Below are 26,356 nucleotides of genomic sequence, written 5' to 3' on the forward strand. Positions count from 1 at the left end.
CAACCCCTTCCGTGAATTGCATTTTCGGCCAAGCCAGTAACCATTTTGATGGCATCGATGGTTGATCTGGCTTTCCGGAACCCATACTGCCTATCTGAAAGGCCCCCTTGGCTCTCGACGACTGGAAGTAATCTATTATAAATGGCCCGCTCCAACATTTTCCCCATAGTGTCTAGAAGACATATGGGTCTATAGGAGGACGGTTCACCTGGAGGTTTGCCAGCCTTAGGCAACAGTACCAGCTTCTGTCGCTTCCATGGTGCAGGAAAAATACCCTCCGACATGCACGTTTCAAACAGCTCCGCGAACATATCCGGTCTACTTTTGACGGCAAGTTTGAGAGCCTTATTCGGTATGCCGTCAAGACCCGGGGCTTTACTGTCGCCTATTCGACTGCAGATCTCTAGCAGCTCGTCCCTGGTGACTGGTGGAATCGGCGTCACATTCAGAGGGCGCTGGAAGGTGTCAGCACCCCCCTCTTGCTGGGGAAATAACCCCTGGATTATTTTCAACAAGAGCATAGGGCACGTGATCTGCGGAGACGATCGGCCTCTGAATCGTCCTGTCATGATTTTATAGGCGCTACCCCACGGATTTATGTCCGCTTCCGAACAGAGCTCCTTAAAACATTCCCTCTTACTCCGCTGGATGGCGAGCTTGAGGTTCTTGCGAGCTTCCCTATAGGCATGCTCCTTTTGCCCCTGATCGATCCTACCTATTGCCCTCTGAGCCGTTCGTCTGGCTCTGTGGCAAATCGATCGAAGATTGGCAAGTTCACTATTCCACCAATAATTGGGTCTTCTAGTGGGGAATGACCACCTCGTAGGCATCGACGCGTCACATGCTTTAGAGATGCTCTGTGTGACATGGAGAGCTCTATCCGTGGAGGTGCCTGCTTTGCTAGGCAAGTCTAGCCACACCTCCATGAATGTCTGCTCATCCATCGCTTTGGCAGACCATCCTGGTGTTCCTCTGGATTTCGGCTTCCGGGGTGCGGGTCTCCTGCCTTGTGGCTCCATCCTTAGTTCAAAGGTGATTGCCTGGTAGTCGCTGTACGTGAAGTCCTCACTAACTTGCCAGGACACGTCACGTGCTAACGCAGGGCTGATAAAAGACAGATCTACAATTGACCCAGTTCCCCCTTTCCGATAAGTGTTTATATCGCCTTCGTTGGCCAGAACCACATCCAACTGGGCGAATGCTTCTAATAAGCACCGCCCCCTTGCGTTAGTCTCTTTGCTGCCCCACTCGATAGCCCACGCATTAAAGTCACCGGCTATCACCTTTGGACTCCGTCCCTTTGCATCGTGAACAAGATCGTCTAACAGTTCTTCAAACTCGGGCAGTGTGAGGCTCGGTGGGGCGTAACAGCTATATATGAATGCACCAGGGCATACTACGCGCCAGTGCAGGGCTGACACAGGTTAGGTCTACAACCGGGCCAGACCCCCCTTTTCAAAGGTGTTTACAACACCTTCATTGGCCAGAACTATATCCATCCGCTTAAAAGCATCTAATAAACTGCACCCCCTTGCCTTTGATTCTCTGCTACCCCACGCAAGTGCCCAAGCGTTGAAGTCAGTTTCGATCTCAGATTTATACTGGTTGAATAGTTTGCGGACCGTAGAAATATGTTCTGAATAAGTCGTGAATATTTCAAAAGCCGATTTTCAACATTCAGTTTCAAGAAAAACGCATTTAAAGAATAAATACGTGCTTTATTACGGCGATCGATATAAATCTGGTATGTGACTTATTACGTATTTAACTCTATAATTTCCGAACGACTCCGAATATCAAAAAATCACTTTGCCCATATATTCTACACTATATCCAGATACAATTGATGCCAAAAAAAAAATTCGATTTCACGGATCCGACACATGGGATGACCCCCTTAAGCCTGCAACTGTGCAAACACGGAGATATGCACTTGAGCTGTGAGGTTCTGGTATAGATTTTATTGCAAAGTTCACAGTCATTCATAAGAAGGGTAATAATCGCCACAAGGTCATTGCATTTAAGTATGTCATGAAAACCTTTGGTATATGACAAAACCGCATCGTGAAAGAGTGTTGAACAAACTACCCTTTTCAGGGCACCCATTAAATGATCAGAGCTGGTGCTAACAAATGAAACCTGGTGCTCCATACGAGAAAAGTGATATGAAAGTTAATTATCGCAGGTTAAGCAGTATCTTATGATGATCGGTTATCTCATCTTCGATGTGGTATTAAGTGACTCGCGACATTTCTCTAGAAGCTTCTCTTCGGTTCCGTAGCTTTATCATATTTGTCCTCTTAGAGAGGTTACATACATCATACGGTTAATTTGTACCCCAGGGTGCAGGCACTCTGTATTGATGGGAGGGCTCAATCACAACTCCGAGTATTAAGTAATCAACCAATTCAATTAAAACATTTCTATTAGAATTACAATTAATTCATTATTATAAACATTTCTATGATTACGACTATTATCAATTAAGATTACACAGAATCAAACAATTGCAGTGGAGTCTAATATAAGTCAATTCTGTAATCCATGGAAACAACAATTAGTCTCATTTTTAAGGTTTTTTGGAAAACAAAACCTTATTAAAATTGGTTGACTGTCTGTCTGTCCGTCTGTCTTTTTTTTCGCAACTGGAATCTAGGACGCGCATGCCGGATTCTTACTACTATGTTAAAATCTATCATATTTTCTCCACACTTTCGCGGGACCACCGTTCTGGTATTGCTTCGCGAAGCTTTTCGTGACGTTAATTGCAGTAGCTTCCCTTTCCTACCTCGACGATTACATACCTTGTCGTGGTAAGCGAGCTCAATATGGAATATCCTCCAGGAAACGAGAAGTGACAACTGAAGCTAAGCGGTAATCAAAACCCCAAACGAAAGTGCCGAGGGCTTCACGGTCATAGGGGTTAAGATGTGGCAGTAAACCGTAAACTTTGGGTATCAGGCGACCCCCAGTTTCAACTAGCCTTGTCTCGGCAAAAAGGAGCTCTGCCGAGATCGACTTATTTTCCCCGATAAAACTGAGGTCATGGTTGACAATTATGAGAAAACAAAGACCAAAAACAAAAACCTTTTAAAGAACTACAATGAAATCTCGATCATGAAGATCCAACCCCGAGTGAAGGGGCAACCCTAAGCTCACCGATGGAGAACCTGAGTGTAGACTCAGATTCTCCATTTAATCAGGTGGGAACCAATCTAATTGGGACCTAGTCCTTAACGGATGAGGTGAAGCGGGCTCTTCTGTCAGCACTCCTGACCCCAGGCTCCAATCGCCGACACCTGTTGAGACCTGTCCACGGGCAACAAACAGCCTTCGGGCAAACCGTTGTCATTTATAGGGCAAACTGCCTTGGAGCAAACTGCCTCCGGGCAAATTGCCTTCGAGCAAACCGCCTCCGGGCAAACCGCCTTTGGGCAAACCGATTCCGGACAAGCCGCCTACAGGCAAACCGCCTTCGAGTAAATCACAACTCACAAGCTGTGCTTAGGTTGAGGGGAAGGGATCGTTCGGGGCACCTGCAGCTAGGGGGAACCCAAAGCGGCAGCGATCCTCGGGCTCGAACTCATTGACATAAAAGGCAGCAAAGAGGGCTCGGCGGGCAACGGCTAGGCCTTAATCTGCAGCCAAGGCTATCGAGGAAGATGGGTCTTGTATGCCGACTCTAATCCAACCGGTTACGATACTGAACAGCACGAACAACTTAGGAGGAAACTCCTCCTAGCTGTAAGGACTGCATCCTCGCAAGACATTAAGCTTTGCTTTGAGTCGGTAGGTGTATACCGTAAAATGCTATGGCTAAATTTTACCGACGAAGACACGAGCGAGTGGCTTAGGCAATCCCTTTTCTAACTCGACGATGTGCCGGAAGGTGCGCGACTAAATCTGAAAAGGGTCTCTGAGCTGCCTTCGTCAAAAAAGAGCTTCCTCTGACTTCCAGAAGAAGAACGGAATGGTGCTGGAGTTCTAGAACAACTTGGTGTGCAGAATAACCTCAACACTTCTATCTGGGTGCTACTAGGCAGCCAAACAAGAGAGAGAACCTATAGGTCGGGAAATTTTCTGACTATTGGCGGCCCTGAACCCAATGTTAAGAAGGTACGGGAAAAATCGGGCTACGGTTTCTACTACGGGCTAAGGACCGTTACGTTACAAATGTCGACCCCTAAAACCAATGAAGGGGACGTGCAGCCCTCGGCATCTTCATCTGAAGCGTAGATGACGTGCCATATTTCCCAAATAAATTTGCAGCATTGCAAAGGGGCGACTGCACTTATCAGTCGTTGGATCAATAACTGCAAGACTTATATACCTCATACAAGAACCCTGACTTTTTGGGGGTGATAGTCTGAGGCCTAAACTTCCAACACGTGTGGTATGCCAATGGAAGGGATCGCCCCGCTCCTGCATGGTAGTCTCAAAAGAATTCCAGACTAATTTGGTTAACGGTGGCGACACCACATCGGCTGAACTAACCATAAAAAGTCAACAGAGAAATAAGCAGATATTATGGTGCTTTGCATATTTCCCCTATGACGCAATATGCCAAAAGTAGAGACCACATATGCTGGGGAAGTTCCATCATCAATGTGTGGCGTTCCCCATTTTAGGCGCAGACATCTTGTGTCACGGTGGGTTGCTAGTGGACTTGCAGAACAGGTTCCTTATAGACCCCAAGACTAAACTTAATTCGTCCGGCCGAATCTCATCTCACCCCAACAACAATCTTTCCGTACTTTTGGAGGACATTACTGACTCTCGTGTTCGGGCACTCCTCCAAAAATTCAGCCAGATTACTACCGAATGTAGTCTCTCTAAACCAGTGAACCACATTAACACTACTGGTTCCCTCAAACGACAAGCACTTAAATTAAAAGACGGCTACGGTCTCTTACTACAGCAGAGGCAACTCTTCAGACGCTGCCTCACCTTTGCCCTGGGAGCAGCCTAACTGAAGCGGCTCCCAAATTTTATACGCTCCCTTTTATAATTCGCAAAACACGGCAAGGGTGCGGATTTTATTCTACGTAAATTCGCCTGCAGTTCAGACCAAAACTTTGGCCGAAGCTAAACAATTTCTTTTTTTTAGGGATTGGGGAGTTCTAAGTCCGCATCGACTTGATGCCGGACCGGACCAAATGTTGAGCAACTTGCTCCCACTCTTGATGGTCTACGGACTCCTCTTTTTAACACGAAAATTAAAAGAGGGACGAAGGCGGCTACGGTTTCGGTGAGGCAGCGTCTGAAGAGTTGCCTCTGCCCTGGTAAGAAACCATAGCCGTCTTCGTCCCTCTTTTAATTTTGGAAACTGGGGTGATAAACCTAAAAAGAGGAGTCCGTGGACCATCAAGAGTGGGAGCAAGTTGCTCTCCATTTGGTCCGGCCCGGTCCGACATCAAGTCGATGCGAACTTAGGACTCCCCAATCCCTAAAAAAAAGAAAATGTGAGGCACTATCTCTGCTATTACCCAACTCTAGCTAGAGTCAGGCTACGGACACTGGGTAAACCATTTTTTGGGTACCTCAGAGAGATTTCTAGCTGCAGGGTGGGAGAGCTGCTTTCCTTCGTGAATGCTACGGGCTGGCTCTAAAGACCAGAGGCAACTGGACTCTGCCTCCTTGCTCTCATAACAGCAGTCGCGGTCTTAGGTGTGTTTGAGATCAAAACGGCGCATCACAGTGTTAATTGCGCTCCTCAGGGCGACCGCTGATACCTACCTACCTACCTCAAGCAACCCCATCATCGTACCGATTCTAGTGTATAAGATCCCAAGCAGCTGCGATGAAACCAAATTGTAGACTTTTCTTGGAAATCTGAATCAATAAAGAAGAGGGGGTAGGTAGGTAGGTATCAGTAGCCGCTCCGAGGAGCCTAATTAGCGCTTTGGTGCGCCGTTTTGATGCCACAAACTCCTAAAACCGTGACTGTTGTTATAGGAACAGGGAAGCAGAGTCCAGCTGGCTCGGATCTTCAGAGTCAGCCCGTAGCATTCACGAAGGAAAGCAGCTCTCCTACCCCGCAGCTAGAAATCTCACTGAGGTCCCCAAAGAATCGTTTACCCAGTGTCCGCAGCCTGACTCGAGCCAGAGCTGGGCAATCGCAGAGAAAGTGCATGAGGGTTTGCCTTCCTTCTCCGCAGCTTCGGCAATGCGAGTTGTAGCGTAAGTAGCATTTGCACGCGTCTGGCACAGGAGCTCTCGTGACCGGGCTATGTTATAAGTGGGCCAAATTCTCCTTGATTTGGCACAGCTTGTAAGCCTTCGCCATCTCAGGCCCGCGGCTGCTGGGTAGTGCGAGTAGACTCGGCCCCCGACAGCCGCCAGCGGAACACCGGCTGTATTCCCCGAGGGACTGCCAAGAGCAGAACCTTGCCTGGCCAATCCGTCAGCCCGTTCATACCTCTCTGTGTTCCTATGCCCGGGAACCCAGAGAAGAGTGATCTTGAGCGTGCCGCCCAGATGGTTGAGCGCGTCTCTGCACTGCCCCACCAACCGGGAAGATGTCGTCGTTGAGTACAAGGCCTTGATGGCCGCTTGGCTGTCGGTCAGAATGGCTATGTTACGCTTGGGGCTTGAATCACGCTCCAACCATCGACAGACTTCCAATATCGCCAGTACTTCCGCCTGGAATACACTGGTGAAACCTGGGAGACCATACGATTTGGATACACCGTGTGTATTCGAGAAAACCCCCGCGCCGACTTCATAGGCCATCTTTGATCCGTCCGTAAAGACTGCCCTGGTTGGAAGGTCCACAGCAAAAGTTTCCCGTGAAGTTCAGCTTACGTGTGACATAGTTCGTGGCGGATGCCCAGATTTCCCGAGGTATTGCATCTAGGATGTTGCTGTGGCCGTAGGACTTCGCTGTCCAGCATCCGGACTCACGCAGTCTGACGGCACTGCAAGCTGCAACATATTTGATGTGGAGGTCTAGGGGGAGGAGATGCAGGAGCACATTGAGAGTATCTGCCGGGCAGGACTGCAGAACCCCCGTAGCACCTGCACACGCAGTTCTTTGAATCCTATTAAGCTTCGTTCTATTGTATTTCTTCTTCAAAGCCTGCCACCATACAATAGAGCAGTACGTCAGGATCGGACGCAATACAGCAGTGTACATCCAGAGAACCATCCTCGGCCGGAGATCCCATTTCTTTGCAAAGGTTCTCTTACAGGCATAGAAAGCTATACAGGCCTTCTTAATCCTCAGTTCTATGTTCAACCTCCAATTTAACTTAGGATCCAGGATTACACCCAGATACTTTACATTAGAGGAAAGAACCAATCTTTGTTCATTCAGCCGTGGTAGATGGAATTCAGGTATCCTAGTTTCGGTGGTGACCAGCATCAGTTGCGTTTTGGTTGGGTTTATGCTGACTCCGCATCTTGCGGCCCACAGGCACACTTTTCGCAACGCTCCTTCCATGATGTCGCTCATAATGGACAGAAACATCCCTGATACTAATATCACCAAGTCGTCGGCATACGCCACCACCTTCACCCCGCTGATGTCCAATGTACGTAAAATGTTGTCCACCACCCTGAGGCGTGCCTCTGTTCACAGCTCTGCCTCCCAGATCGGAGTGGATTATCCTGGTACTCAGCATGGATATAATCCAATGCGTGAGATACCCCTCCAATCCAATACCGGTCAAGGCTTCCTTGATGGCGTTGGTACTGACGTTGTTGAAAGCTCCTTCATATCCAAGAAGGCAGCAAGGGTATACTGCTTGTACTGCAGCGACCGCTCAACCGTGCCAATTACCTCGTGGAGGGCGGTTTCTGTGGATTTTCCTTTGAGGTAGGCATGCTGGGACTTAGAAAGGCGTTCTCTCCATAATCGTCCTTAAGTGAATGTCCAGGACGCGTTCTAGGGTCTTCAGCACGAAAGAGGTGAAAAAAGGGGGAAAACCATAGTAATATATTAAGATAAATCCGGGATTGCATATTCAGGTCAAATATATTTCTCACTATAATTAATCTAAAATTTAGCTCAGGAAGATGTTGCCGTTTTCCCACGAAAACCTTTGAAAACCAACAAAGTACCGAAGTTAACAATTTATGCTACCAATGGATCCCGGACAATATCACAGTATATTCCACCCTCAGCTTGAAGGATCATTGCTCTCTTTTCAAGTCTCATGGGTTTAAGCGTTTTTGGGGATGTTTTCACGTAATGGTTCTTCAAGAAATAGAATAATCCGATTTTAGCCTGCATAAAACCAAACCGTTCTCCAATGCACGCGCGACCTCCTGTTCCGAATGGCATATAAGTGTAAGGAACAATATTGTGCTTGTTCTCGGGTGAAAATCTTTCAGGATCGAATTTATTTGGATTTGGGTAGTACTGAAAGAAACAATAGTGATTAAGATAAAAATCATTAGATGGATTTGACCATCCTCTCACCTTTTCATCTCTCTGAATAGCATAAATAGGAATATAGACTGGCATTTTGTCCGGTACCACAAAATCACTGAATGGTGACAGGGAGTATCCTTTCGAATCACTACTGGGAACATCACATTGCCGATCGAAGAATGGTAATGGTGGATATAAGCGCAGAACTTCCTGGACCACCATGTGCATATATCTCATATTCAATATTATATCGTAAGTGACTTCTCCATTATTCTTAATAAGGACATCCCGGATTTCTTGCCGAAGGCATTCCTGTGCTTCTGGAGCATTTGCTAGTTCATAGAGCGCGAATGACATAGTTGATGAAGTGGTTTCATAACCTGCAGTGAAGAATATCGCAGCCTGGGCTACCAGTATATCTCCTTCCATTTTAACGTCTACGTCATTGATGCGAAGTTTTGCAGATTTCTTTACCGATATCAGGAGGTCGACGAGATCATTTCGTGTATTTTTGGATTTCTCACGCTCGCTCAGGATGTAGTTGAATGTTGAACGTAGAAAATCAGTAGCACCGTTTGAAAATACCTAAAAGGGATGAAGTAGTCCAATAAGTAACTATATGAGGTTTCAATGGGTTTCTTAGAAAACAGTAACATCAGTAACAAGGCAAACTGGGAGAGCGTGGCTGCGACATACGGCTTAAACCAGCAACTGATTACTTGGTACACTGACGGATCCCTCACAGCAGAGGGAGCGGGTGCCGGTGTCATTGGTCCAAGGAAAATGTACTTTGAGCCAATGGGTAGGAACATTAGCATATTCCAGGCGGAAATTTACGCCATAGACAGATGTGCCTCCTTTAATCTCCAAAGGAACTACAGGGGGCAGAACATAGCTATTCTCACCGATAGCCAAGCAGCGATCAAGTCACTTAGGTCCAACCAGGTGAACTCTAAACTGGTATGGGAATGCCTTGAGAGACTGAATACACTCGGCTCGTCCAACAAGGTCTGGATACTTTGGGTTCCAGGCCATGCTGGGTTGAAAGGCAATGAGGCAGCGGATGAACTAGCCAAGAAGGGAGCAGGGATGCCTTACACGGGCCAGAACCCTTCTGTGGAATGGGAAACGGTTTCATGGCTATGAATGTAAGAAACGAAGAGAAACGGTTGAGGGAACTATATTGGGCGGGCCCACCAGGGATGGAGCAGTCCAGAGTGCTTATTGGGGGATACGAACCCATGCGTACAAAGGATTGCTTAAACCTCACCAAAAAGAACCTCCGAATCTCACTGGTCACTGTCGGCTGAACCACCACCTAGGGAAGCTAGGGATATCTACGGACACTGCCTGCAGGTTCTGTGAGGAGGAGGACGAAACCTCTATGCACGTCCTGGGACCGTGTCCGGCACTTGTGCAAAGTAGGTCGATACATCTGGGAGAACACTTAATACCAGATGCAAAGCTGAAACATCTGGAATTGGGGAACATACTAAAGTTCCTAACGGTTACAGGCCTGCTTGGGATACTATGATCAACAGGTACACTATTACCAGTAAAAGGGGCACAATAGTTCTTCAAGGACGCGGTGCGACTTTCCCTTCACAGGATAATAATAATAATAGAAAACATACCTTGCATTTACAAATTGACACAAGTTGGGGGATGAAGAAAAATGTGATGAATTCAAAAGCTCGCCATGGTGTGAACTGAAAGATGATTCGTCCCTTCTGCCTGAATTCACTGTCGGGGTTGTTCATGCTGTTGGCTTCGATCCCATAGGCTGTACTTGCTATCACATCTGTCGTGAACAATGCACAAAGTTCTTTTATCTCATAGTTGACCGCCTTTTTCTTCTCATCCAATGGAAGTGCGTTAAGATATTTGTCCAACTGTTTCCCAATCTAGATAATTCACAAAGTACTGAATTAAAAACAATCCCACATTGATGAAAAGATATATCCAGCTTACATCATTCACTAAGAAAAAGAATTGCTTCATTTTTCCACTAGTAAAAATCGGTGTTAGATTCGACCGGATTTGCTTCCAAAGAGGGTTTTTTACAAAAAATAAATTATAGCTCCCTAAGCTATCGGAATGCGGATCGGAGGCAGAATAACTAGATAAAGATATTTTTTAAAATTAGAAATGATTATCTTATCAATCAATATGTGCAATCAGAAGTCCAATCGTCAAAGGAAACACTACAGGACCGGAAGGAGTGGTAGGAGGTAAGCCATGTAATAAGTGATGGAGGAATGTTGTGAGAGGCAAGTTTGGACAATAGTATCTCGTGATTGACGGAATCGAAGGCCTTAGAAAAGTCCGCGTAATTAACTTGGACTTCTTACCGAGAGCTGAGGCATTTGGCTGCAAAGTTAGTGGAATTCAGAAGTTGCTCTTTAGCTATGAAGTGGCCGAAGTCAACCAGTCATTGACATACCCCGCGGGAATCTTGGTGCGGGATGAGAGGAGCGAAATAGGGTGATAATTCTCAGTAAGAGTATGGTCACCGCCTTCGTGTATGGGTTTAAATTAGAAACAGGCTGGGAAGACCATCGGGACCGAGTCCGACATTGGCATCCAATCCGTCAATGAGGTACAGCACCAAAGAGGGAGTAAGGAAGGGAATGGCAGGAGATTCGGAGGAAGCTGTACTCAGAAGGGGGGGGGGGGGGGGAAGTAGAGGGAGAGGAGTTATGCACCGAGGAGAAGTAACTGCAAAGTAAATCACAGGATAGTTGAGGAGAGGTAGCAGTGGACCCAGAGAATTTGATGAAAGTGGGAGGGGATTGGGAGGCATTTTGGACGTTACGGATATGAGACTAGAAAGACTTCAAATTACCACGCGCCAATTCGACTTCAACTCTGTCAAGGTAATCCTTCCTAGACTTAACCATCAGCGACTTAACTGAAGTCCGCAGAGCGCTGAAATGAACAAAGTCTGCACGGCTTCTGGTGGATAAAAACTTTTTCCTCGCAGCTTGCTTCAGACAAAGTTTTTTATGGATTTCTGTGGTGAACCAAAATGGGTAGGAGCTCAGAAATTTGGGAGAGGAAAAAACGTAACTAGGAAGGAGGTACGACAGAATGGAATAAAAGGAGAGGAGGACCCCATTTGATTGACGCCAGAGCTAAGTTCAAGCCCTCAAAATTGCCCTTACGAAAGTTGAGTTTAGAGGGCTTATGCATAGTATGGCAGTTGAGGCATGGCAGTTGTACCTCGAATTCAAGAGCAGGATAATGGGCATCAGGAGCAATATAGGGAAGAGCAAGAGAAGATGGAGAAAGGAGCCGTTCGAGCATGTTGGAGAGGACTAAATTGAGAGTGCGATTTAGATGATTTGTGATGCGATTGAACTGAAGAACAGCGCAGGTATGCATGAAAGTGAATAAATGGAGAGACGGATGGGAGGAACAATTTGGAAGTTGAGGCGGGCCAAAAGAGCAAAGGGAGGTTAAAGTCACCACAGACAAGTGTCATAATTGTCAAGAGTTTGAGCACACCAAATCATAATGTAAACTTCCAGGTATCGTATGCGGCGGCTCCCATCCCAACGCTAAATGCTCATTAGACAAGGAAGATCCCTCTGCCAAAAAATGCCGTAACTGAGGTAACAACCACATTGCCAATTACAAGGGATGTCATGTGTACCCCGAAGTCAGTCAAAGATCCCGACCACCAACCAAAAGATCCTTAAAAGGCGACCTAAACCCAAACATTGCTTCCAACGCTCCGAACAGACTTGTGCCTACTAAAATCCAGTAAATTTTGTCTTATGGCGATGCTATGAAATCCAATCGTTCCAAATCAACACAGTGCACCGAATCCACAACTAATCTAGAATCTATAGTATTCCAGCTCATTCAAAGCATGAACCAATTTACGATATTAATGCAAAACATGATACGAGGACTGATGCGAAACTAGACACTGGTTCTCCAAACCTTTCTCGCAAAAAATGGGCCCTGCTACAATCTTCCAATGGAATGCGAATAATATTATCCAACATAAAATGGAATTACAAGTATAAACGTCACCAGCGGGGTTGACATCCTCCTTATATCAGAAACTCAGCCTTCTTTTTCTTTAGCCTTTGTCCCGTCCACAAGCGGGGTCGGCTCGTCATCATCGGTTTCGCCGTTTGATTCTATCAAGCTTTATCTGGATGCAATCACGAGGCGTTCAAATCCCATCCAGCATACCAAGCCACCGTTCGGCCGGCCTTTTGGTCGCTTATCATCGACTTCAGACAGACCAATCTTGGTAAGTGAATTCTGGATAGTGCGAATCGCATTACCGTACCATCGAAGACGCCTATCTCGAAATTTTTCCACAATCGGTGCTACTCAACATCGATCGCGGATATCCTCATTTCGAATGTAATCAAAACGTGTCACGCCATTAGTCCAACTCAACATTTTCGTCTCCATTATCGCAAGACGCCGTTAATTGTCTTTTATAGTCGCCCAACACTCAGAACCATAGAGAGCGACAGGACGGAAGACTTAGCAGTAAATTTTAGATTTGAGGCGTTCGTTGGTATGCCGATCACAATGAACACCAGTTGTGGAACGCCACTTAATCCAGGTTGCGTTAATACGTGAAGCAATTTCACAAAGCAGTTCTCTTCTTTTCTTCTCTCTTGGCTGATGGCATTCACCCGAGATATTTAAATCACTCAGTTCTGGGCAGGTCGCTGTCGCTGACAGTGGTCCAATCGATGCAGAAGGGTCAGGAAGAATGGCCATATTGCCAAGGAATGCAATAGGGACCCCAAAAGCCTACTGTGCGAAGAAAAGAACGGACCAGATAACCAGCATATTGTCGAGTAGTCGATTCCCGGAATTCAGGAAAGCGTTGACAACAATGAAAAAATGAGGTTAATACTTTAATCATTGTAGGGTCGCTCAGGATTCACTTGAGCAGACCACCCATGAGTTGAGGATGGAAGTTGTCATCGGAAGTAAACCATACAGGAACCGCCACGGGGGCGTATAGGTTACAAATTCGACTGATGGAGCGGCGATGTGGGCTTGCGGTAGGCAAGCTATACAATATACCATGAATCAGTCGGCAAGCGGCTTTCTGTGGGCAAAAATAAGCGGCGGGTACGTGTGCAGCTGGTATGCCCCGGCCAGTCTCACATTGCCTGAGTTTTGACAAAATGTTGGACAGCCTTATTCATGCCATAAGGGACGAAGTCCGAAGGTAATTGCCGGTGATTTTAATGCATCGGCCCTGGAATGGGGAAGCAGAGAGAGCGCAAGGGGTCGAAGTCTATTAGAGGCTTTTGCCTAGTTAGATATTGTTCTGGCAAACGAAGATAATGTAAGTACCTTTCCGAAAGGAAGATCTGCTTCAATCGTAGACCTGCTTTTTGTTAGGCGCCTCAGAGAGGACAACAGCCAGAGCGATCACCAGGCGGTTTTCTTCAAACTAAGGAGACAGCCACATGATTGGCAAATAACATACTCAAAGCCGAGAGGAATATCAGGCTGGTCTGCAAAAGCACTTAATGAACAGACCTTCATGGAAGTGTGGCTGAACCAACCGATTAAGGCTGGTATCCCCACAAAAAAAGCTTTCCATGTCACCCAATGCATCTCTAAGGCTTGTAACGCGTCCATTCCCCAGTAGAAGACCAAACTACTGGTGGAATGGTGAAGTGGCGGCCTTCAGTCTGCCACAGAGCCTGACAAACGGCCCAGAGGGCGGTAGATAGGATCGATCAGGTGCAAAAAGAACATGCACACAAGGAAACTCGCATAAATCTCAAGCTGGATATCCAACGAATCAAAAGGGAATGCTCTAAGGAACTCTGCTCCGAGACGGATGTAGACCCGTGGGGGTGCGCCTTTAGAATTGTGATGAGACAACTCAGGGGCCGATCATCTACGCAGATCACGTGTAGTACTCTTTTGCTGGAAATCATCCAAGGGTTATTCCTCCAGCAAGAGAGGGGCGCTGACACCATTGGGAGAATTCTGGATGTGGCGGCAATTCCGACAGTAATCACAGGCGAGCTGCTGGAGAGCTGCAGCTAAATAGGTGACAACAAAGCTCCGGGCCTGGAGGGAATACCAAGTTCACCTTGAAATTCAGAGCGGATATGTTCGACGAGTTATTTGAAGCGTACATGTCCGAGAGGATATCTCCTAAAACATGGGAGCCACAGAAATTGGTACAGGTGCCTAAGGCTTGCAAACCTCCAGGTGAGCCATCTTCCTATAGACCCATATATCTTTTAGAAACTATGGGAAAAATGCTGGAGCGGATAATCTAGAATAGATTTCGCACGATCGTTGAGAGCTAAGGAGGCCTATCAGATCGACAGTATGGGTTTCGTACAGCCAGATCAATCATTGATGCCAGCAGGTTAATGGCTTGACCGAAAATATAATTCACGGAAAGAGTGCAACCAGCAAATATTGCGTGGTAGTAACTCTGCGCGTGAAAGTTGCATTTAATTCAGCCGTTGGAGCCGTAAATAGAAGTCCCCGACGACGATCGGTGTCCCCACCTAACTCGTTGCCTAGTGGACAGCTACTTGCGAGTACGGACGCTCTGGTACTGGACCCACTACTGTGGAACATCATGTAGAACGATGTTCTTAGTCTTCCTATTCCAACGATTCGATGGCATTGCACTGGTTGTGATTGCAAAGCATCTCCAAGATGCTGAGTTGTACTTAAGGGAAGCAATAAGGGAAATTAAGACTTGGTTGGCTAGGGTTGGGCTGGCACTCGCAGAAGAAAAACGGGAGCGGTCCTTATCACCGAGAGGTGGAAGAGAATTGTGAGTTATATCATCACTTTCAAGTCAGCCATCAAATACTTGAGAGTGATGATAGATGCAAAGCTTAGTTTTAAGCAGTACGTGGAGTATATTTGGGAAAAGGTGTCCACTACCAATATGGCTTTGGCAAAAATGGTAGCGAATGCAGGAAATCCGCGGCTTGTCAGGCTGCTTGTAGCGAGGGTGGTGAGTTGTATCTTTCTGTATGTAGTCCCAGTTTGAGGATAAGCGCTGTATATCTTATCTGCGTGATCTGAGTGCGGTTTACAGGAAAACAGCCCTAAGGGTGTGTTCTGCTTTCGGGACTGCCATCTTAAGAATGGTGCCGATTGACATCTTCGCAGATGACATAACATCAAGTCCATCTCAAGTTAATCGGAAGCAAAAAAAGCCGAAAGGGAGAGATCTGTAATTAGATAGAAACCGCGATAAGACCACTGAAACAAGGGCCGTTGGACACGCAGGTTGATGGCTAACATCAGGGAGCGGCGGAAGAGAAAAGATGACCGGTTATGGTGGATACCGACAATACCTGTATAGGTTTAAAATGGACATCACACATTGTCCAAACTGCGATGGGGTCCTGGAGAATCCACCGCGCATATTCTTGCAATGGCCGAGGTTCGTGGAAGAAAGGAGGAACCTAGAGGAAACTCTCGATGAAATGCTATCACCGGAAAATTTGGTCCGGAGAATGGTAGCTTGTCAGGAGGATTGGGATAGGACGGATATGAAGACATTGAACCGATTTTAATAAGGTTTTGTTTCACAGACAGCTGAGAAGTAAATGGCAACAGTTCAGACCGCCGAATTCAAAAAACAATCTGGCAACAGCTAGAAAGGATCTAAAGTGCTTACTTAAAAAACGAACACCTTTTCCGGCCACGAGTTATTCCCTTTGGAAGGCGATGAAAAAGCTTAAGGGGGTCATCCCGTGTGTCGGGTTGAAGAAATCGATTTCTTTTTTTTGCATGAATTGTATCTATACATAGTGGAGAATATGTGGGCAAAGGGATAATCCAGTCTAGACTGAGGACTGAAAGGCTTTCAAGCTATACTCAGTTATATTTTGTTGTGAGTATTGTGCTGTTTGTGTGTTCAGTGATTTTTTTAAATGGATCGTACGAAGGGAGATCGCTTTAACGTTCAACGTCATGCTCGCACTAGAAAACGAGTATTTCATGGGAATCAAAACTTATCAGAGAAGAAAAAGGACTTCGCATCAACATCAGCAAAGAAACTTTTAGCAAGCATGAACATGGATGTTCCAATTGCGACATTGGATTGGATTTTGCTGCAGTTTTCTCCGGTATTTCTGCAAATAATAAAATATACGTGGTAGTAAAAAAGGAATGCGTAGGACATGTCGAGAAAAGAATGGGAGCGCGGCTTAGAAATGCAAAGAAAAATCATAAAGGCATTGGTCGAAGGGGGTCTGGAAAACTTACTGATAAGGTTATTAACGACCTCACTACATTTTTTGGGTTAGCTATTCGTCGACACGCGATAGAAGGAACGAAGCAAGAAATTTGGGCAACTTTCTTCCATAAATGTTCTACAGACGAAAATCCTCAGCATCAAAATTCTCTAGCAGGCGAGGACAGTTGGTGCGAATGGCGCAAAGCGGAAGCTAAAGGAGAACTGGATAGTTTCCACCACGAGAAGGCACCTTTGACTGAAGAAGTTCAAACAGTCCTCAAACCAATCTACGAAGATTTGTCACGAGATGATCTCTTGAACAGATGTTTAGGAGCAGAGACCCAAAATAACAATGAGTCGTTAAATGCATTGGGATGTCAAGTTGGTCACATATGTCAGGTTTATGCCGTCGGCCGTAATGAAGCGCGAATTTGGCGGTCCGAACGACGATCGACTGACCTCGCTAAAAGAGCCAGAATTGAAACCAGAGGGCAACAATCGGCCTTACAAGACTTTTTTGAAGAAACGGAGGGTGCTCTCTATGGACCAAGTATAGCAGATTAATGGTGAGTTAAAAGTTTACTGTTGATAATCACATTTAAATTTTCAAATGCGTTTTTCTCGAAACTGCATCTGGAAAATAGGCTGCCACCATAGCTCACAATCTATCCAACCAAATTCTTTGAAATTTTCACGACTTCTTTAATACATATTTCTACGGTCCGCAAACTAGGATAATTGCAATCGGACTGATCGTTTTTTTTTTATTCATAAAAAAGCCGTGTTTTTTTACGGCTTCCAAAAAAATAAGTTTAAAAGTCCACCAAAAATTTACCTTTCAATATTTTCTAATTATCCTAGTTTGCGGACCGTGGAATATTATCCACATTAAAATGCCGTTTAGTTTTTTTTCCTCAGATGAATACAACGCCTTCCAGCGTGGCAGCAGAAAAACACCTTTTTTTTGGAGATGGGCACATAAATTGACACGTATTCCGAAAACTAACTATCAAGCTGAAAAATTTATCCCATATACTAGAGATATCAGCAAACATATGGTGAAAAAATCACGTTTCTATCTTTATCCAGTCCTCCAACATAATTTTTCAAAAAAAGGCAAAAAAACGGCCATCACACGGGATGACCCCCTTAATAGGCCAATCCCGCACGAGTCACTAATCCGATTGTCGCAGGGTAACTGGGGTAAGTGTGATGCCGAGAAAGATTCAATCTTTGCTTTGCGTTTTTCAATCAAACCCACAGCTAATAGAGGAAGGATTATCAATTTCGATTCCCAAAAATGCATACCAATCGATTCGTTTCAAAGTTTTCGAAGTCTTAAGACTCTCGCAGGACCAAATTCATCTCCAAAAAACTCCTGGTTTTAACCTTATTATGGACAAAATGATCTAAGAACTGCCAAGATTGACAATCATTCAACTGATGCACATATTTAATGGTGTCTTACGCCTTGGTTGGTTTTCGAAATTCTGGAAATTGTCGCAAACAAAGATGATCCCGAAGCAAGGTGATGATCCGACGGTTGTCACGTTCTATACACCAAGGAGCTTGCTTCCCTCACTATCAAAACTATTCGTGAAACTCCTACTATCGAAGTTATAACAACACTTGGACGAAAAAGAAGTTATTCCTTCTCAGCAGTTCGGATTCAGATGAAATCATGGAACTATTGAACAAGTTCATCGGTTAGCTTCCGAAATAGGCCGTGCTTTGAGAGGTAGGAAGTACTGCTCGTCCGTATTCTTTGACGTTGCACAAGCATTTGGCAAGGTCTGGCTAGAAGACCTCATCTAGAAAATCAAGGAAAAGTTATCTACAGATGCGGATATAAAATTCTCGTAGGGTATCTGAATGGCAAGAGATTTGTTATGAAACAAAAGACTTTCACCTCACGATAACCGAGCATTAAAGTGAGGGTGCCCCAAGATAGTGTCCTCGGCCCCCTGCTTTATTTGATATTACTGCTGATTTGCCCACAAATTAGCGCCTATTTACTTCTAGCTTCGCTGATGATATGGCGTTACTTTAAACACATTCCAATACTAGTGTTGCATCTCGAGACTTCGAGAATCACATGAAAGGGGTTGATCAATGGTTGGCCCACTGGAGAAACAAAGTAAATGAAATAAAGTGTAGCAATGTCACGTTCACATTAAAGAAACCAACATGTCCCCCAGTTAAGTTTAACAGCGTATCCATTCCGGTTCAGTCTAAGGAGGGTAAAATACCTAGGGATACACCTAAGCAGGTCCTAGAATAAATGAAGTGCAATAAAAGAAAATCCTTGAATCTTGGTCCACTCGACACGAACGTATAACAGGGACCTTCCATCGAGGGCTTAACACAAGTCCTTTTAAATGGTTACACATTTCATTCACTTCACAATTATTAAAAAGTTAAACTCTCACCACTTGCAATATTGTACATACCGATTGGAAAAGTAATTGAAATCTTTCACTAAAACCCTTTTGATAAGCTCCAGATCACGTATCAGCAACCCAGGTTTGTGAAATATCCGAATTCCAGTGACTGGTTCCTTGTTGGTAGCAGGGTCTTTGTAGAGATCCTTTAGAACTTCCGCTGCGCATTCTCTGTAGAGAACAATGTCCTTGATGTTTCCGAAAATGGAGGAGCTCGGGATGACTGGAATACTGTGGTTATTCCAGTAAGTGAATGTGCTTTTGAGCGATTTTTTCACCCAGAAAAGAATGGAAGATAGTATCAAAACGAACAATGATAAAATCCATGGAGACGAGGTGAACTCCCACTGTGAATAGGGGAATTCATTGGTTTGTGAAACTTTTAGGGATTTTTCTTTTACCATCTTTATCTTCTTGGAAACCTTCAAGTACAGTGAGAAGTTTTAGTTGTTAGGAAAATTAATTGAAAACTGAAACGATTTCTCGATGGCTCCTGTATATAAGTGGAATGGGTACCCGTTGCGCTTCAATTATGTAGCATTACAAGGGGAAAATCCTTCTGGTTACGTCTGTCTTGCGTGTCTTTTCAAAGCACTTATCTCCCATATATGTGAGGAAAAGCAATATCTATCTCCAGCCATGTAAGATAGTGACACTGCGTTATATTCTATCGAACGGTAATTTACCTACCCTCCTGTATCATTTATCTATTCCAGACAATTAATTCATAGGAATTTAGAATGATCTCCAATGACACGTTAATCTGTGTAGTAAGCAGTTCTTGAGAAAACTTCCAATCATTCCTACTCTGATTAATATTGCGGCTGGTCTGGTCGCGTGCTCGCTAATATTAGGATTTCCTTCTTCTGAATTGGATACAATCATTTAAGTTTATATTTTTGTTTACAAATGAATTGGCAAAATTTTCAAACTGTACAATGGCGGGTTATTCGCAACCATCATGTAAATTTCATGTTTTTATATTGCTTTAAGTGAAACTAATGGTTTTATTCATGTAATGGACAAAGACGTAATATCTATCTCATATTGGGGTATCTGTCTTTATTTTTTATAGATTTTTTCTTGAGGGCAATTTTTGGAGGTGATCCCTTGGTGACTCTATAGTAGAATCCCTCTCAATAATTAAATCATACTTTTAAGAAATTGTACATTTATAGCCTTTGTTTCCTAAGTTGTAAAGGCTCTGGGTGACCTTTAAAACGGACGGCAGATCCGTTCTTTGCAGTAGTTTAGTTACTTTAGTTTAGTGTAGGAGCCGCAGTTTCAAACATTCAGGCCTTTGTTAAGTCCATCGTAGTATCCCTGGAGATCGCCTATTCAACGGTTTCTCGCCTATAGCGTTCACAATTTTTCGCGAATCTGAGAGCATTCTGCAAAAGGCAAGGAATGAGCTGTCGGACTACCAACTAAACACCTCCCTGTCATTAGAGAACTAGCCTGGAACCGTTTGGCACATTACCTTGGCTAGCCCTCCCGCTCTCTGGGCTTTGGGAGCCTTCAAGTCAGGGAATTCTTTTTACCAACGGGAGGAGAGGGAAGGAAGGAAGTTGTCAGTTCAGAGAACCCCTTACGGTCCGATCCCTCCGGTTGATTGTTTTGCGCTCCTTGGCAAGGAGAGCAACGAGGACCACTCCCGCGACTACCACCACAGCCGCACATAAGGACAAACGACCATATTACGACGACAAAATCGATTTTAAATATTTTTCCCAAATTTAAAAAAAATGCGCCAGAAATTTACACTATAAGTCCCTTTATTGTGAACTAGAAAAAATGTCCTTTTTTCTGCAACACAGCGCTCATCCCATGCGCGCAAAGTTGAGTAATTGTTTCTATTCGTTGATACTGGTGAGTTACAACAAATTGTTGACAGTTACTATACGGTCGTTACACTTTTGTTAGTAAGAAAAATTAAAGTTTTGTATCATGAATTTAGAATCGTCAGGTAGGTACTTTAATTTGCAGTTATTAATATCATTACTGTGTACGAAGTAATTACTTAGTATGCGTATCACAAAATACTACTACTTAATGTTTAAAAGAAATTGAAAATTGACTTTTGCTTGTGTTACAAAAAAAGTTCCAAAAGGTTCCATGACTTTTTTTTACTTGTTTTGTAGCACAACGTATAGCTGATAAAGGCATGTAATACTCATGTCCCTCCGTTTCCCCCTTTTCTTAAAATCGCTAAATTTCTTTCAGGTAGTCGACTTGACCCTGTTCCTAATGAAATTCGAATTAAGAAAGGAACTTTTTACAGTGCTAAGAAACAGCCAATTCAACAAAATGTCATCAGCCAAATGTAATCAACAATTGATTGGCTACATAACGGAAAAATTTGCCATAAACGAACTTTCAGAAAATTACTCAAAGCAACTGAAAAATATAGTAAAAACGTTTGTTGCAAAATTATTTATAAAATGGCGCAATTCTCATTACACGTATGAGCGGTTTCGGAAGAACAACATGAAATGGCTTGATGAAGATTTAAAACTTCCAGAGATATTTGAATTAGAGCCGCTTCGGCTATCCGGAAGGCCAAAAAAGGACTTTGAAGAAAGTTCTCTACGTACTAAGCAAAGGCAGATCAGTGAATTAACATCAAGCATAAGCACAGACAAATTGTACATGGCCACAGAATCAAGCTTAGTCAAATCTGGAAAGAGAGGTGTAGCTAAGGTTGTAAAATTAGCCATCCAATCTTCACCCAACAGAATAAAAAACATGAAGACTGCTCACGATACACAATCCTCTGGTTCTATAAGAGCATACAGCCCTGAAGAGCCTTTAGGTCTTGTAGTTGATCTTGGCCTAACCAAGGAGGATTATATAACCATGCGAGTTGGAGCGAAGGAAAGAGGGGCTGACATTTACCCTTTGTATCATTTAATAGTAGAGGCAAAAAAGATGTGTTATCCTCCAAACATTACCGTTTCTGAAAAAGAAGCTTTTGTGCCCTTGCAAGATCTTCTTACACATACAGCAGAACGTTTGACACAAGTACAGGCTGAAGTAATTCTTCAGAATATTTCGGAGAACTCTAATATCATCGAAATTTATTACAAATGGGGTTTAGATGGAAGTGGTGGGCATAGCATATACAAACAGAATTTTGCAGATAATTCATTATATGCCGATTCTAACATTATTTTGTGTACAATAGTGCCATTGCAAATGTGTCAATCTAATAATAATAAAAAACAAATATTTTGGAATAATTTAACCCCATCATCGACGAGATATTGTCGTCCAATTGCATTGAAAATAAAAAAAGAAAATATTCAAAATGTGAAAGACGAATATAAAGAGGTGGAAAAACAAATTTTGCAATTGGAGCCTACTATTATTCGTATGGATGCTAAGGAAATAAAAATTAAACATGTACTCATATGTACCATGTTAGATGGAAAAACGATTAATATTTTAACTGAAAATACAAACTCGCAGGCGTGTAATATTTGTAAAGCTTCTGCAAAAGATTTAAATGATTTAGGAAAATTGCAAAATAGAGACTGTGATGAAAGCACGTTTAAATTTGGTATCTCTGTACTACATGCTCATATTAGGTGCTATGAATATTTGTTGCACATAGCTTATAAATTGGAAATAAAGCAGTGGCAAGCAAGAGGTGAAAATGGAAAAGCAAATGTAAAGGAAAGAAAAACTAAAATAGCTACTGAGTTCTATAATAAATTGGGCCTCGTTGCGATCAGCCGAAGCAAGGTGGAGGCAATAGCAATGATGGAAACACGGCAAGGAAATTTTTCGAGAACCCTTCACTGTCATCTGAAATAACCGGAGTTGATAAGGAGTTAATAATACGATTTTCAAATATACTTTCTGTTATTTCATGCGGGCATTACATCAAGGAAGATATTTTTAAAATATATTGCGTTGAAACGGCACATCTGGCTATATCTCTTTACGGCTGGTATAAAATGAGTGCCACGGTTCACAAACTCTTGTTACATGGTGCTGATATTATAAAATCTTTACCTTTGCCAATAGGCCAGTTATCTGAAGATGTCATTGAAGCAGGCCATAAGGAATACAAAATTTTAAGGCAATGCCATTCCAGGAAAACATCAAGAATAAATACAAATGTTGATATATTTAATTGGATGCTTGTATCTTCGGACCCCATTGTAACAAGTAAACGAAAAAATCCCAAAAAGAATAAAACCAAATTTAACCAGGTGGTAATAAGTATGCTAAGAACTCCTATTTGCTGTGCGAATGAAGACGAAGAAGCAGAACTCTAATTTTAAAAAAATGTACTTATATTTCTACTATACATAATATATTAATAGATAAGAATAAGTCCTTTTGAAATACAAATTTTTATTTAATTTTTTGTTTTATTAATATTTCCGCTGTCTGTTAATTCCCGTGTACATTTTTTAATAAATCTAACGTCAAATTGGGTATATTGATTCGTTAAAACCACTAATGTGAATGAAATCTCGTATCTTCAAATGTCATATTGGATCCGCCATTTTGAAATTTTACTCGAATTTGTAACTAGCAAACTCTGTTCCCCTTGAATTCTATGTTTTACCAAAATCGCTCTCATAAACAATGAGCAAATAATTTTGTCATGCTAAAATAACGATTCGTCCCAGTGTGAGCCGGTTCAAATACGGTGCGATAAGCAGACGCCACTCGTAAAGCTCTCCGCCCCTGCACTTCAGCACGGCGCCCCTGACATTAGCTGCATATAGCCGAAACGATCACTCCAATTCTTGGAGGAACAGTGTCCCCTTAAAAGCCGTACTAGGGGTTTCATGTCCCAAACCAATAGTTTTCTTCATTCATTCTGCTGCCAATGAAGCCTCATACATCTCTATCTGAAATGTGGTCGTCATTTTTTCGAGAGGTCAAGTCAGTTCCATGATCTAATTTCTCCTGAATGTGCCCGATCCCTCTTCCATGACTGACCGGTGTCAGTAAACATTATTAAGCCTATAATCCAAAAAAAATTGTGACCATTAATCGACCATTCTTTCCTTTTCGTGATTACGACGGAATATGTCTTTTTTAAGACGAACCTGGAAACCACACGATCGGCGGGCATCAGAGCCACCTGATATTTGCCAAGGAATTTCTAGATAGACGCATGACCATATGATTGGTTCGGCAATGGTATCAAGCCTACATGCGTAGTTAGCTGCTTTCGGTTTCACCTCCAAATGAATGCGAGGTAGATTTAGGATAGCTTCGAGCACCGCGTTCGGTGTATTACTCATTACTCCAGTAATATTTAGGCAACCGCGCCTCTGAATCTACGTCAGCTGTTAGCAAAGTTCAGTATCGGTAACTAGACGATGCAAACATACATCAAAATGGGTTTTATCCCATCCATTGAATCCGTTTTGATGGAATCCGTTTTGACGGAAGTCCTCAGGTCTAACCAATAGCAGTCCTGCGGTACCAGAGCAATCCGCAGGATTTCTGGATATGGTGCTTGGAATCGAAATGTACTCCTAAACATTTAATCGTTTGTACCAGCTGATAAAGTTGGGAGCGTGTAGTTGCTCCTGCTAAGGTTTCTAGTGAACATAACTAGTTTAGTCTTCCATGCGTTCACCGTTGAGTAAGTCCGTTGCGGAGACATCAAGTGTGGATTACATACGCAGCTGCACTCAAGCGTTTACATACTGTGCTCGTAAACTTGCCGTCGATAAATGCTTGTGCAAAGGCCTTTGTGGCCTCCAGGAGTCGAAACAAAGTGTAACCCTTCCCTATTCAAGGAAGTGATATCTATCACTACGGAGGCAATATCTATCACTAAACCTATCCCTCCTTTATGGAAAACTATAGGGAGTTCCAATATTTGCATGCAATGGAAAAAAGCTTCCATCAATATCAGCCACCGGTGTTAGAAACGTTACTTCCGCACTCGGTAGACCATGCGTCGATATCGTCGGTATATTTCAGTTGTCCAAATTCCGAATTTTTCGTTTTTGTCGATGGACCGGACCGCGTTATTGTTGCTATTTTCCACTGTATGATTCGCTAATAATTGCCACATTCACATCAAGCTTGGGGACTGATTGGCTCAACAGATTGTGTTCGTCTTTACAGTGATTTACCTGAATAAACCCCATTCGTTCTTTATTTTTTGCCAGATGGCCTTTTTCACCACACCGATTGCATCGATCTGATCTATCGTGCTTGCTTGTGCTAGATTTCACTATATGACTGCTCCCCAGACTTCTAAACCAGATAGTAGGCGATACTTTCTCCCGAATCCCACAGATAATCCACCCGAGCTTGTCTGCCTAATGGTTAGTTACGACCATCTCGGTTGTTTTCTCAATTCCAGCAGAGGATCGTAGCTCGGGCGTTCAGTTATGTTTAGTAAGTCGCCTAATCTGTCTTACGTGTATTCCGAAATTGAGTGATTGGAGATGGATCCATGCCCATTACGAAATCAATGCGCCTGTGATCGAAGAGAGTGATCTCGTTTGATACTCTCCGATAAAAACTGCAATGGCAGGGGATGCCACGGTGATGTCGATGACCTCTCTTCTAACCACGATAAAAAGATTACATAGATCATTAACCAAAATATGATTTGAATTTATTCTGGACACCGAGTAGTTCCAGGACCTCAGCACCAATTACGCCCTCTTCAGGGTCAGTCGTTTACCCTCCCACACATCGTTGATGAAGGAGCAGTTCTTTCATGCTACTCATCCGTCCTTTCGTCGGTAAAGCTTATCCGTAACATTTTAAGGTATACATCTACCGGTTGGTGTAGTCATACAAAACCCATGCATAGCCTTGCCTGCAAATGAAGACTTGGTCGTTGTTGACCGACCCCTCTATGGCCCGAATAGTTGGAATCGTCAGGAGACCGTCGCTTTGGTTTGCTCTTAGCCGTAGATGGTCAGGACAATCATTTCCTTTCAACATTAGCAACCTCGCGGCGGTGTAGCTGTGCTCCTGTGCTCCTTACCTAGACATCTCGTTCGCTGCCTTATTGCCTTCTAGCTGGAACTCAGAGTACCCACACCTTATTGATCGAGCCAAGAATGTTGAGTCTGTTAATTCTTATACCAGTTTGGAATTTAGCTGGTAGGGCCATAGTGCCTTAATAACCGCTTGGCTATCGGTTAGAATAGAAATGTGCAAGCCCCTACAGTTGCTTTCGAGATTGAAGGAAGCATATCTACATATAGTGTAAATTTCCTCCTGGAATATGCTGGTATGCTTACGCATTGTTTCAAAATACGTTTTCCTTGAACCAATGACCCTAGCGGTTGCTCTCTTTGCCGTAAGACTTCAGCCTACCAGGTG

The 26,356-nt window shown here is 43.7% G+C and overlaps 1 protein-coding gene across 1 annotated transcript; it reads right to left on the minus strand.

The window, feature by feature from the left end:
• Positions 1-7,956: 7,956 nt before the first annotated feature.
• LOC119655649 (probable cytochrome P450 6g2) lies at positions 7,957-19,587 on the minus strand. The gene is made up of 6 exons (XM_038061633.1): positions 19,435-19,587; positions 19,043-19,380; positions 10,346-10,493; positions 10,009-10,278; positions 8,423-8,959; positions 7,957-8,362 (listed from the first exon to the last, which is right to left on the minus strand). Exons 1-6 carry the CDS (start codon positions 19,435-19,437, stop codon positions 8,075-8,077), a joined length of 1,584 nt encoding a protein of 527 aa, XP_037917561.1. The 5' UTR covers positions 19,438-19,587; the 3' UTR covers positions 7,957-8,074.
• Between the last annotated feature and the right edge of the window lie 6,769 nt (positions 19,588-26,356).

The sequence above is a fragment of the Hermetia illucens genome, chromosome 4, assembly GCF_905115235.1.
Source record: "Hermetia illucens chromosome 4, iHerIll2.2.curated.20191125, whole genome shotgun sequence".
Taxonomy (NCBI): Eukaryota; Metazoa; Arthropoda; class Insecta; order Diptera; family Stratiomyidae; genus Hermetia; species Hermetia illucens.